This window comes from Dendrobates tinctorius, unplaced genomic scaffold, assembly GCF_039654945.1.
Source record: "Dendrobates tinctorius isolate UK_male_01 unplaced genomic scaffold, ASM3965494v1 ptg000351l, whole genome shotgun sequence".
NCBI lineage: Eukaryota > Metazoa > Chordata > Amphibia > Anura > Dendrobatidae > Dendrobates > Dendrobates tinctorius.
The window spans coordinates 3,105,633-3,120,614 of NW_027362017.1; the positions used below are offsets into that span (position 1 = coordinate 3,105,633).

Here is a 14,982-nt window from a genome sequence, read left to right on the forward strand (position 1 = left end):
GCTGCCATAAAGCAACTCCAATGACACACTGCGGGAGGTTATCTCCGGTCAGTGTGTCATTGGAGGCCTATAGAGCAGTCACATCTGGGCTCTGGAATTGGTTACTGGTGGGCCCTTGGCAACCCAGTCAAACACTGTGCATGGAGATTGGACAGGGGGTTCCTGAGTCGACCCTTGGCGGAAGAAGAACACCCTTATGCAACCTATAGAGCTCCTAGCAAGTTTGGGTGGAGGCACTGATCCTCATTAAGGTGAGAACTACTAGACACCCCTGTAAGGGGGTGGCATTGTTATGGACAGTAGAGACAAACTGCCACTTTAAAAGACAGAACCCCCTTGGCTAGAGCAATGGGACATTCGTCTCTCCCTGCAATAAGACTGTTTTGGTTTCTTCTGCCAACTATGAGAGGGGAGGGGCTGTTTTTCCTGTGTTCAGAGCTTGGAGTCTGAAGGAGACTGATGTGCTGGATGCTGTGAGGAGAAAAATGTGCAGCTTGTAACTGACTGAAATTGTGGGATTGTGTATACCCTTCTGGGGATAACGAAGGTGGTTTTCATGTGTTACTGTGAGGAGCCACGAAGATATACAAGGAAGGAACCCAGAGGAGGGAATTCACCATTTCTAGGAACAGGCTCGGGATCTTCACACAAGGACAAGACCACGCTGCACAGAGCTTCCAGGGAGGACTTCACATCATCTTGCAGAGAACTGCAGGGGGCCCCCCAGGAAAGAACTGAGACACCAACTTTACTGTGAGTGTTAACCCCATGTACGCACATGTTTAGGGCTTAGGATAGGCTGAAATAGGCAGAGCATGGTAGCCGTGCGGCCAGAGTAGCAGCGGCCAGTCAGGCTATAGTTAGAGTAGCAGCATACTGTACTTTATTGTATTGTTTTGCCTTTTGAAAAATACACTGATCTGTAATAGTTGGTGCACCGTGTCATTTGTACGGCCCAGCTAGAGAATATCACTTTTGTAAATTGTTTTATGTCATTGCATACCCCTGTTTACACTTTCCTAACACTGCATTGCTTGCCTGTAAATAATTTAAATAAATTAACCCTTTGTTGTTTGCACCTCATCTTGCGTACTGTAGTCTCCCTGCATTGTGGTGGTCCCCCGACCATCGCTTCACCCCACCCTTGAAGGCACCGTAAAGGGGTGTTACATGCAAAATATAGCCTCAGTCCTGTACAAGAAATAACATTAGCAAGTGTTAATCACACTGTGGTCGTTCAACAGACAGGATATTTGCTCGTTTTGTTATTATCCTAGGTTCGGACTATTAAATGGCCTCAGTGTGAATGTTCACCTACACATTGCACTTATACCAACATACAGTGGCATGCAAAAGTTTAGGCACCCCTGGTCAAAATGACTGTTATTGTGAACAGTTAAGCAAGTTGAAGATAAAATGATCTCTAAAAGGCCTAAAGTTAAAGATAGAATCATAGAATCGTAGAGTTGGAAGGGACCTCCTGGGCCATCTGGTCCAACCCCCTGCTCAAAGCAGGATTCGCTAAATCATCCCAGTCAGATGTCTGTCCAGCCTCTGTTTGAAGACTTCTATTGAAGGAGAACTCACCACTTCTCATGGCAGCTTGTTCCACTCATTGATCACTCTAACTGTCAAAAAGTTTTTTCTAATATCTAATCTGTGTCTCCTCCCATTCAGTTTCATCCCATTGCTTCTAGTCTTTCCTTGTGCAAATGAGAATAAAGTTGATCCTTCTACAATGTGACAGCCCTTTAGATAGCTGTTAAGTCTCCTCTTTGCATTTTTCCCTGTTAAAAACCATTCTGTTAGTTGCTGCCCACTTCTCCAGTTTATTTATTTATTTAGATGACACATTTGTTTTGTATTTTAGGCTAAAAAGTAATACACATTGTAATTTTTTCACATTTTAAAAATTACAAAAACAAAAATGGTCCGATGCTAAAGTTTGGGCACCTTTGGAGATTTGTGTGCTCAGATAACTTTGACCAAGGTTTCAGACCTTAATTAGCCTGTAAGGGATATGGCTTGTTCACCCTCAATGTTAGGAAAGGCCAGCTGATGCAGATTACACAGGTATAGAAACTCATAGCCTCCTCTAACCTTGTGTGAAAAAACAGCCACCATGGGTTCTTTTAAGCAGCTGCCTAGCACTCTGAAAATGAAAATGGTGGAGGCCCACAAAGTAGGAGAAGGCTATAAGAAGATAGCAAAGCGTTTTCAAGTTGTCCTTTCCTCAGTTCAATATGTAATTCAGAAATAGCAGTTTACAGGAACAGTGGAGGTCAAGATAAGGTCTGGAAGGCCAAGCAAAATTTCAGAGAGCTGCTTGTAGGATTGCTAGAAAGGCATATCAGAACCCCCACTTGACTGCAAAAGACCTTCAGAAAGATTTAGCAGATTCTGGAGTTGTGGTAATTGTTCTACTGTTCAGAGACACCTTATCAAATATGGCCTTCATGGAAGAGTCATCAGAAGAAAACCTCTCCTGCACCCTCACCATAAAATTTAGCATCAGAGGTATGCAAAAGAACATCTCAACAAGCCCAGTGCATTTTAGAAACATGTCCTGTGAATCGTTGAAGGTAAAATAAAACTCTTTGGTCGCAATGATCAAAGGTATGTGCAGAGAAAAAATTGCATAGAATTTCAGGAAAAGAACATCTCTCCAACCATTAAGCATGGGGATGGATCAATCATGCTTTGGAGTTGTGTTGCAGACAATGGCACAGGGAACATTTCACAGGTAGAGGGAAGAGTGGAGTCAATGAAATTTCAACAAATTCTTGATGCAAACATAACACCATGTATAAAAAAGCTGAATTTGAAAACAGGATGGCTTCTACAAATGGATAATGATCACACACATCAAAATCCACAATAGACTACCTCAAAAGGCTAAAGGTTTTTCAATGGCCCTCACAGTCCCCCGATTCAATCATCATTGAAAATCTGTGGCTAGACCTCAAAATAGCAGTGCATGCAAGACGACCCAGGAATCTCACAGAAATGGAAGAATTTTCCAAGGAAGAATGGATGAAAATCCATCAAACAAGAATTGAAAGACTCTTGGCTGGCTACTAAAAGCGTTTACAAGCTGTGATATTTTAAAAGGGAGTGCTACTAGGTACTAACTATGCAGGGTGCCCAAACTTTTGCATTGGCCTATTTTCCTTATTGTAATTTTTAAAATGTAAAAAATGACAATATATAATTTTTTTGGCCTAAAATACAGAGAAAATGTGTCATCTTTAACTTCAGCCCTTTTAGAGATCATTCCATCTTCAACTTGCTTAACTGGTCACAATAACAGTAATTTTGACCAGGGGTGCCCAAACTTTTAAATGCCACTGTATGTTCCAGCTCATTTCTTTGGTTTTGTTTTATTTTTTTGCACTTATGCATACAGGGATATGGTTTCCCCTTTTCTAGGGTTTGGTTTGTATAGTTATCTGAACAGTCGCGTTTGGTCCTGTTCTGCCCCAACTCCATCTATTTTGAGGTCTGCTGACAGTGAGAACTGCAAGGGTTAGGGTCCATCCTGACTGGACTCACCTTGTCGCAGTGGGATGCCATTTACACTCTTTCGATCAAAATAGTGTAAACTAAGTACCCTATATTATATACATGTACTATTACTATTTATTTACTTATTGCATGGGATTTCTTTATTTTCAGGTTCTGTTTGTTAAATGGCCACAGTGTGAATATGTACCTTCATGTTGCACATGTACCAACATGTGTCTCTGCTCATTTCTTTGATTTATTTAAAGTTTTTAATAATGGTGGATGTTTATCCTGCCCCGCTCTAATCCAAATAGGCATTGGGAACCTTAGAATTATATTATCAAAATATTATAAAGTTGGGATGTTTGAGTCAAACAATTCATGCCTTACAAAACTTGGGGAATATATAGCATGCATAAGTTATCATTTCCTCAAAAGAGTAGGTCTTATTGACAGAGAAGATAATCTGTTCCTGGGTTGAGACTACTGAGCACCTCCAATATCCTATGATAACTATTTTAGCGGCCAGAAGAATATGTGCAATAAGAACGCTACCTCTACAAGGGATAAAATGAATATCGATCAGCAACAGGGCTAGCAAAGCTGAGGGAGAAATGGTAGACTGAATGATTGATGAGATCGATAAGAAAATGGATTTCCGGTGTTTAGTACATGTAAGGCACAATATGGATACAAGAGTTCCCCTTTCCTCCACGGTTGAACCAAGATAAGTGAGAGGACCAAGGATCTATACGGCCAACACCAATGTAGGATTGTTCTCATGATAGGCTCGTAATATGCCGTACAGGAAAAGGTTTTACCAATAACAGTGAGAGTTTGAGTAAATGAAACATTGGAGAATGTTGGCCTAGGTCACCCTCCCAAGGAATAAAGTAGATCGAATTTAGCTAAAATGCATTTACTAAGTTAACATGTCAGTCAATTTTCCATGAAAACCTTCAGGACTCTGCAAAAAACTAAAAAATGAAGAGGAATTTCGCCTTCCTGCATGTTAAGGACCTTAAGAACCTTTATAATGTCATTTCCATTGTGTGTCCTAGGTCCGTCTCCCAAGGAATAAATTAGGTCGAATTTAGCTAAAATGCATTTACTAGTTACAAGTATTAGTCAATTTTCCATCAAAACCTTCAGGACTCTGCAAAAAACTGAAAATGAAGAGGAATTTCGCCTTTCTGCATGACAACGATGTTAAGGACCTTACGAACCTTTATAATGACATTTCCATTGGTTATTTATTTTCTTCTATTCTCCTTTAAGAATCTGGGGGCACTGAAACGTAGATATGAATCAGGGGTGATCAGCACAAAGAAGCTCACGCACACGTGTGACTCAAAGTCAGTGTCATGCAGGGACAAAACAATGATCAGTAAGAAGACAATGGACACGAGGTTAGTCAGCAGATATTGACAGAATAGCAAATAACATGTTTATTGGTGTATAAAATATCACATTTTGGAGAGGTTTCTCATTCTTATGTTGTACATCCACCAATCTCTAATTGTTCAGAAAACTCAAGCAAATCTTCACAACGATTCTTGAGTTCAGGATTTTGACACTCTCTCTCGTTTGGCCACTGCTCGATCCACGTATGTTTTCCAATAATGTAGGAGGAACTAAAAAAAAAGGAAATACAGAATCTACATGAGATTACATTAGTGTGGACAGTAGTATATACAGTATTACACATGGGGTAGAAAAAGAAGACATTTTGAATTTATCTATTCTAACCCAGTGGTGCATTCACAATTCTTAGCTGAAATCTCTTCCCATTTCCAGCTTGTTCAGTGTTTGCGCCGGGAGGTGTTCATTTTACATCAGGCATTTAATCTTCACTAATCTGATACAGGAAAAACTAATTCCACAATTGCATCCTGGGATGTTCTGTATTGTTGTAGACCCACACCAATTCCAGAACTAAATTTGGCCCTTTCTCCTGTGCGTCCACGGTTTGTAGCATATGTATCATTCAGATGCTAAGAACTGCTCTTTTTTGTGGTTGAAATGGTATAATGTGATATAACTCATAAACATAAATCTGTACCCTTGTTCAGGCGCTAACTAACAAAACATACCCTGGCTACTCATACGGCTGAGCTAGCCCAACTTGGTCACACAAAACAGTTATTGTCCAGAGCAACCACTAATGTTTGCAGTTCTCTGTACATGACCTGTGCAGACTTTTCTCAGTGATGGATTCTTGCTTGTCTCTTGCTCTCTCTTCAGCTCAAAGACACATCCAGTCTGGTCAGCTTTCCTGAGCTGATTGGCTAAGATGAACACCTAGCCTGTTTATATGCAGAGCCAGCCAGGTGCACTAATCGAAGCCTGCAGGGCTAGGATTTAGGTCTGTCCTACCTGGCATTGCTACAGGTACTATGAAGTTCTTCCACAGAGCCGGAGTTGCAGACTCCGCTGTCCAATCCCTGGAGAAAACTGTTACTGCAAATTTAATGAAGTGATGAATGACGAATTTCACTATCTTAAACCCCTGCTCAGTTACTTAAGCTCCTGAGGGTCAATGGATATTAAGTCTAAATGGTATGTGCTGCACCCTGCTGTTCCCTTGCTTAACCAAATTGAAGGTCCTACTTTCAATGCAAATGGATCACCTTCTGCAGATTCAGGTGGTGGTAGTTGCAACCTGTTGAAAGTCTTCTGTAATCCAAAATGTCCCTTGCTGTGCCTTCTCCCATTTCTCATGATGACAGCACACTCTGTCAAGTAAGCCCTATCTCAGTGGGTAATCTGACCTGATGGTAAAGGACAATCTCATAAACTGCAAGCAAGCTGGTACTTTTTGACAGAGCAGTAACATCCCTCCTGGTGACTGTCTCTTTTCATGGCTAAGCTGACAACCAGCCAGGAGCTACAGGTTGACTTCTTTGAACTGGCTTTCCCACTTTTGCTTACTCTGTCATTCATCAGCCAACCACTGATCTTGGCTTGTAACCCACATTTCTATCTGATCTGACTCGCATCCCATCTGAAAAATCTGAAAATAGACCTGCAGAAGCTCCTCATCTACAAGCATGACACTGTGGGGTCCCTTTTCCTTTAATGCTTTGTCTACTTCTGTTCCCAGATTGATACCAATTGTTATTAAACTTGGCCAACTTGGTCAGCCATCTTTGCTCTATGGCACTCAGCGGTCTAGTAACCATATGTGGTAGGTCTGGTGTTATTATGAGTTCATAAATCAAACTTTGTCAACATTTGGAGTGTTTGGGTCTAGTGTCGCTCATACAGATCTTGTGCTCTAGAGTTTGAAACAACCAAAAATCACTCTCTGAGAGAAGGTCCTTGGACGATTCTTTAAAATGTGGAGTTTATTATGACTCTATTAAGATCTCTCTTCTTGACTAAGTCATTTACATGGAGAGACCATAAGCTTGATGTCTCCAGTTGGTGACGGATGATTGGCACTGATGTTCTACCGGGCTACATTTCCAGCTTTATCCCTCTTTGAGTGATTCCTCCCTCATAGGTTGGGTACCTGACATTTTATACTCTGTGTGCCAGAATTTCATGTTCTAGATGAGTGTTCCCCAACTCTAGTCCTCAAGAGCCACCAACAGGTCTTGTTTTCAGGATTTCCTTAGGCCTCTTTCACACATCAGGTTTTCGCCGTCAGGCGCGATCCGGCGCTTTTGACAAAAACCGGATCCGGCGAAATGCAATGCCGGATCTGGTTTCCCCACCATTGACTTGCATTTGCACCGGATCGCGCCGGATGGCCATGCGTTTCATCCGGTTTTCGCCGGATCCGGCTTTGTGTCTCAATCCGGCGTCTGGAAAAAACGGCTACTGTAACGTTTTTTGTCTCCGGCAAAAAGGCCGGACACGCCGGATCCGGCGCGTCCGGCTTTTTCACACAATGAAAGCCTATGAGCGCTGCAATGCGCCGGATCCGGCGAAAGCCGGATCCGGTATTTTTGGTCTGAGCATGCTCAGTAGCTCTGCCCACAAGACATATATAAAAGCAAGACAGTGGAACCCTCAGCCACACCCAACATGCCACCCAAGCCAAGAACCAGGAGCAGGAGAAGGCAGGAGACATCTGCAGCAGCACCATCAGCACCACCACCACCGCGCCGCCAAATGGAGCAGCAAATGGAACATGTTGAGGAGGGGAGTCCAGCAGCAGATGAGAGACGGTAATTATCAAATCCCCCATTCCTCCAAACTAGGGCCATGGAATATCAAGATATTCATTGGCCCTTTGTTTCTCTTTATTCAACAGCCGCCCAAGAGATGCAGCAGCAGCAGCAATGGCAGCAGCAGGAACACCACCCACAGCCATGGAGTGTGGCCAGCTGGAAGACAGCACATCTTCTTCTGGGAGCCCTCCCTCGCATCGTCAGCGTTTGACGGTAAGTTTTTATTTCCAAAATCCATCATCTCTGTAATATATGTCTATTCATTGCCTTTTATTTCAAAACAGGAATCACAAGATGAAGAGGAGCTCCCAGAAGAAGAAGGAAGGGGTGGACAGACACCTGGAGTGGGCTCACAATTGGTAAGTTTTTGGCATCAAACGCAGAAACACAACATCACACTACACACAACACATAGAAAACAATGTTCTGCAGACCACACACAGCAAACAAATGCCTACATCCAAAGACATAACATTTTTTGTTTTCTTCTCTAGTCTTCCCAATCTGGTGCTTGGCCAAGAGGTCCTCGCAGTGCCTCCCAGGGTCGTCGGCGACAGCAACGCGGCGGTCACCAGCGTGTAAGTATAAATATTTTTGCTGTTTTTTTGCACTTTTTATTTCATTTCTTTTGTGGAGGCTAATTATGTTATTTTTGTCTTTTTCTTTAACAGCCTTCACAGCGTGCTCCCGACTCTGACGGTGAGGATGGAGGGATTGATGTGGACCACCTCATCGATCTCATCAGAGAAAGGGAGCCGCTCTGGAATATGGCTGACCGCCGCCACGCTGACCTGATCGTTACCCGGCGACTCTGGGAGGAAATCTGTTCGCTCCTTGTGGACCGCTGGGAGGACCTCGATGCTCGGGCCCAGATTAAAGAGCGTAAGTATATACAGTACCGGTTGCTTGATGTAAACCAGTGTTTCCCGAACAACAGTCCTCGTGGTCCCCACGGATCATGTGTTCAGGATTTCTATTTACTATGGAAATCCTGAAAACATGACCCCTGGGGACCATGAGGACTGGAGTTTGGGAAACACTGATGTTGTATACTAACCACTCCTTTCTCGTTTCAGGGGACAGAATTGTGAAGCGGTGGCGGTCTGTGAGGGATCGTTTCAAGAAGGAGTTCAATAAAGAGATGCGGGCCCCGAGTGGATCTGGAGGACGCAGGAGCAAGTACAAGTACGCACAAGCCCTGTCGTTCCTCCGGGAAACAATGGTCACTAGAAGGTAAATATTACACACCACATGTGAAAAAAAATGTTAGATGTAACTTTTTTTTTTCAGCCAGGGCCATACCATGTCACTATTTTAATTGTTTTTTTTTCTCTTTATTCCACAGCACGGTGAGCAGCACTCGGGAGCCTGCACGCTTGGACCCTTCTGAGGCGATCCCTGAGGAGACCGGCACCGAGGGACACTTCGACCGCCCCGGTACATCTGCACCTTCCCAGCCTTCCCACACATTCGACCCATCTGTCCCATCCACCAGCACAGGAGCATCGTGGCCGCCTACATTACATGAAGCTGCTGGTGAGGAGATCGATTTCCCTTTACCCCACCCTTCTGCCCCTGCCACCTCTAGTACACCTGCGGGTACTGGGCGGCAGCGGCAGAGGGGTCAGGAAAAGACTTATGCGCCAGAGTTCTTGCATCTGAATGCATCTTTCCAGAACTGTCTAAAAGTCTTGTCAGAGCAAATCTCCGCAGGCTTTCAGCAGATCAACTCCAGCATTCTGGAGGTGAAGACACTTCTGCAAACCATGCATTCAGAAGCAAGATCTTCGCCAAACCACACCTTTTTCAGGTCTGTTGTGGAGCGCATGGAAACGCTATCTCCTACCCAGCAGATGCATGTAATGCATTCATGCCACGGTGCTCTCCAGCAAGTTACCTCCCAACCTCTTCCTCCCACCACAGTAGTTCCTCCACCTGCACCCCCTCCAGCCACTTTCCATCCTCCCCCTCCTATTACATACCATCCACCTCCCCAGTACCAGCCACCTCCCCAGTACCAGCCACCTCCCCAGTACCAGCAACCTCCCCAGTACCAGCAACCTCCCCAGTACCAGACATCTCCCCACTTCCAGCAACCTGCCCCGTACCAAACTCCTTCCCAGTACCAAACTCCTTCCCCATACAACTTGCCATCAACATCATCTGCTCCTACAGTCCCTGCCCAACCCTCCACTCCACCTCCCACCACCTCTTCTGCCTCCCACATGTCCACCCATTCTGTAGCTTTTTCCACACCATCACCTCTAACTGTTCCTTCCCCACCATGATCCCAATCCTCTCTCCACACTCCCATTGTCGAAGTGTCCCGCAGCCCCTCCAGCAGTATTTCCACCCCACACTACACAGATTTATGATGTGTTTTGTAATAAAAATGCCCAGTTGGTTTCAAACCTTTATTAAAAAAGTTTTTTTAACTTTAAAAACAGTTCACAAAAAAAAAATATTTTAAATAAAAGTTAAATTATTGTTTACACTGGTTGTCTGTCATTTCTTTCTGCGGCAAAATATGTTTAAAAAAAAGGTTAAATACAGGGTATTTAAAAGGTGAAATGGTATTCAAAACCAGGTATATAACTGTGGGTAAATTTTAGCTTTTTGCCACAGTTGTGTTCCTGGTTGTGTTTGAAGCAAAGTATTTCACCTAAAAAGTTGTGTTTATTGTTGGTGATTTCCTAACAATGTACACAACTTTTGTTAAAAGGTGAAATACTTTGCATAAAACACAACCAGGTACACACCTGTGGCCTAAAGCTAAAAATAGAGACCATGACAAGATTGCCAACTTTGGTTGGCAAAGGTATATACTGTTGGTACAGAAGGTACACAAGTTTGGTTGGGCACAAATCTTTCACACTCTGTCATCCTGCCAGTGTACTCTGCCTTGAGGTGACAAAGTATAGTGCAAAATTGTCCCTCATTACTGAAACCGTCACAGAACTTCTAGTGGTAATGTCATGGTAATCTTGCAAGGTGGTTTCTTCAGAGGTGTCCTCAATGGAAATGGGTTCCTTGCAGATAACAAAATTGTGGAGTACCACGCAAGCTTTGATCACCTCGTCCACAGTTTCTGTCTTGAGGTTGATCGCTGTCAATAGGACCCGCCATTTGGCTGTCAGAATACCAAAGGTACATTCAACCATTCTTCTTGCTCTTGTGAGGCGGTAATTAAAAATGCGTTTTGTTCTTGACAATCCTCTGCTACCGTACGGTTTCAAAAGGTGTTCTGACAGCTGGAAGGCTTCATCCCCTACACAGACAAATGGCATAGGTGGACCAGATGTTTGCGGCAGCGGACTAGGGGGTGGGAACTGGAAGGTGTTTCCATACAGTTTACGCCCCATGGCAGACAGTTTGAAAACTTGAGAGTCATTGGAGCGGCCATAGGCCCCAATATCAACAGCAATAAATTTGTATTCCGCGTCAGCGATGGCCATGAGGACAATTGAAAAATATTTCTTGTAATTGAAATATTCCGATCCCGATCCGGCTGGCTTTACAATGCGGATATGTTTCCCGTCCACAGCGCCCAAGCAGTTGGGAAACTGACATATCTGTAGAAACTTTTCTGAAATTTCAATCCACCTCTCTGTTGTGGGCTCTGGTAAAAACTCTTCAGCTAAGGAGTCCCACAGTGCACGGCATGTGTACTTCACTATTCCAGATATGGTGGAAATCCCGAGTCTGTACTGGAAATGCAGTGACGAAAGGGATTCTCCAGTTGCAAGAAATCTGTGGGGAATTAAAAAACAATCAATTAGTTTAAAATCACAGCATTACATACCAAAACTGAGCTATAACACTTGGAGATACAAACTACCACCAACAAGATTGCAGTGAAAGTGTGCTCTGATGCGATCACATCCAATAAATGTGGCTTACCTTAAAGTCACCATCAGACGCTCTGCGGGTGAAACAGAGAAGCGGCAATAGGTGTCCGCTTTTCTTATGAGGTGTGCAATGCGCTCCACCAAGTAATCAAAATTCTCCATTTTCATCCGAACATATCCAAAAAATGTATCCGGGTTTCGTCGAAGGTCCATGCAGAGTGTAGAATAGACCCCACGCGTCATTCTCTTGGCTGTGATGGGGTGCATCCACAAACGTCGTCTACGATGCCTGATGCGCTGCTGTCTCGCTCTCTCCTTCTCCAGAACAATCACCCTCAAACGATTCGCCTCCGCTATAAAATCCGCCAAATTCTTCAAAATATTTCCAATCACAACATCCATCTTCGCCAGTAACTTGCTCTTCTCTCCAACCTGCACTTTCTCCTCTACAACCTGTCAAAGAAGGGCTGTAGGAACACGCTATATATAGTTTTCCAGTAGCCAATCCCGTTCGGAAGGCCACAAGGGTCAATTTTAAAAACCGGATCCGGCATAATCCGTCGAAAAACGGATAGAAAAACGGATGAACCGGATGAGACGGATCCGGTTTTGTCTGTCAAGAACAAGACGGATCCGGCAGAAAACCGGATCCGTCACATCCGGTTTTACAAAACATTTGCCAGATCCGGCGTTCCGGCACGACGCCGGATCGCGCCTGACGCCAAAAACCTGATGTGTGAAAGTAGCCTTAGTAGGCCACTTTCAAACTAAGGTAATGCATCACCCTCTTTCTAGAAGCAGACAATTAATATTTATAACAACCCCACAGAAGTGGTGTCTCCTTACAGCTTCTCTGGTAGGATGGATATCTGATCAAGGGAAGGGTTGTTTGGTACCATTTTGAGGTATAATATAACTTTCTGATTGCTTTTTATACCAATTTTTAATGATGTGAGGTGACCAATACATAGAGATTCTGCCATCACTTTTCACAGGTGTTCACCTTTTGGAATAAATAATATTGGAATTATTAGGCATTTTATGGATGTGAAAATGCCCATATACTGTATTTTTCAGATTATAAGACGCACATTTTTACAACAATTTTGGGGGAAATGGGGTTGTGTCTTATAATCTGAATGTAGCTTGTCGGCTGTGGTGGAGCCAGATCCCAGGGTCGCTACTGCGGAAAGCTGGCAGGAGTGTGGCAATGCTATAAACCCCAGGCTGGTAGGAGGAGATGTTTGGTGGTGCGGGGGCTCCTCCGACATTCTGTTAACCCCTTTGCGACATGTGGTGTAATAGTATGCACATTTCGGACTCCCCCGTTTGATGCAGGCTCCAGTGCTGAACCCACACTATTCACACCTGGTGAGCATTTCTGCTACACACAGGTGATCTGATCATCGCTTGAGTGTAGCAGAGTCGATCAGACAAGTGCAGCTTCTAGTCTCCCATGGAGACTATTGAAGCATGCTCAAAGTAAAAAAAAATGTATTTGAAACTATAAAAAAAATTGTAAAAGTTCAAATCACCCCCCTTTTGCCCCATTCAAAACAAAACAATGAAAAAAAAATCAAACATACACATATTTGGTATTGCCGCGTTCAGAATTGCTCATTCTACAATATAACAAAAGAATTAACCCGATCGCTAAACGGCGTAATGAGAAAAAATTGAAACGCAAGACTTACGTTTTTTTGTCATCGCTACATTGTATTAAAATGCAATAACAATTTTTTCACATTGCTTTGCTAGTGATGATCATATCACTTACCCAGATGGTTGTAGCCAAATGTCTGCTGCTACCCCCCAGATGAGGTAGTCAAGTCCTTTTTTCAGATTTAAGGCTTCGCGGCACTTTACGTGGCTGATAAAATTCCTCTTCTTGTCCAAAACACGTTGGTCTGAACCTAATCATGGGACCAAACGTGGAAGATAAGATGGGAACACACTGGGGGTTATTACAATGCTAAGAAAAGGCAATTGATGTTATAATAACCTCTGAACCCCAATTAATCTTTCGACCTTGGACAGGTTCACTTACATGTCACCAGAGATAAAACAGCATAAATTTACCTAAATGTCAATGATGTTACAGAGCAATCTTCTGCCCATAAACGACAAAGCCTCATTATGAATCTCTGACAACCTCCATGCTAAAATCCAGATTGGTAATAGGCAATCATAGATTCACTCATTTTTATATTCCACATATATCAAACCACTAGCTGAAGAGCCCGGCGCTGCCCGGGCATAGTAACTAACTGTGGTTAGTTATAACAAATTATAATTATCCTCCATCCCATAGTCCCGTGCCCATATACCCATCACACATCATCCATCCCATAGGCCCGTGCCCATATACCCATCATACATATCCTCCATCCCATAGTCCAGTGCCCATATACCCATCACACATCCTCCATCCCATAGTCCCATGCCCATATACCCATCACACATCCTTCATCGCATAGTCCCATGCCCATATACCCATCATACATATCCTCCATCACATAGTCCAGTGCCCATATACCCATCACACATCCTCCATCCCCTAGTCCCATGCCCATATACCCATTATACATATCCACCATCCCATAGGCCCGTGCCCATATACCCATCATACACATCCTCCATCCCATAGTCCCATGCCCATATACCCATTATACATATCCACCATCCCATAGGCCCGTGCCCATATACCCATCATACATATCCTCCATCCCATAGTCGAGTGTCCATATACCCATCATACATCCTTCATCTCATAGTCCCGTGCCTATATACCCATCATACAAATCCTCCATCCCATAGTCCCGTGCCCATATATACCCATCATACATATCCACCATCCCATAGTCCCATGCCCATATACCCGTCATACATATCCTCCATCCCATAGTCCAGTGCCCATATACCCATCATACATATCCGCCATCCCATAGTCCAGTGCCCATATGCCCATCACATCCTCCATCCCATAGTTCCATGCCCATATACCCATCATACATATCCTCCATCCCATAGTCGAGTGCCCATATACCCATCATACATATCCTTCATCCCATAGTCCCGTGCCCATATATACCCATCATACATATCCGCCATCCCATAGTCCAGTGCCCATATGCCCATCACATCCTCCATCCCATAGTCCCGTGCCCATATACCCATCATACATATCCTCCATCCCATAGTCCCGTGCCCATATACCCATCATACATGTTCTCCATCCCATAGTCCCATGCTCATATACCCATCATACATATTCACCATCCCATAGTCCAGTGCCCATATGCCCATCACATCCTCCATCCCATAGTCCCGTGCCCATATACCCATCATACATATCCTCCATCCCATAGTCCCGTGCCCATATACCCATCATACATTATCATACATATCTCATACATGAGATTATCGATGATCATGTAGAAGCCATACATGTA

General features: G+C 43.8%; 1 protein-coding gene across 2 annotated transcripts in view; it reads right to left on the reverse strand.

The window, feature by feature from the left end:
- Nucleotides 1-4,914: 4,914 nt before the first annotated feature.
- LOC141075422 (A.superbus venom factor 1-like) overlaps nucleotides 4,915-14,982 on the reverse strand; it is a 248,931-nt gene continuing 238,863 nt past the window's right edge. For both annotated transcript variants that reach the window (XM_073562456.1, XM_073562454.1), the window contains 2 exons: nucleotides 13,308-13,443; nucleotides 4,915-5,138 (listed from right to left, as the gene is read on the reverse strand). In XM_073562456.1, coding sequence (XP_073418557.1) covers nucleotides 4,997-5,138; nucleotides 13,308-13,443 — 278 coding nt within the window. In that variant the 3' untranslated portion in view covers nucleotides 4,915-4,996. The remainder of the gene's footprint in view (nucleotides 5,139-13,307; nucleotides 13,444-14,982) is intronic.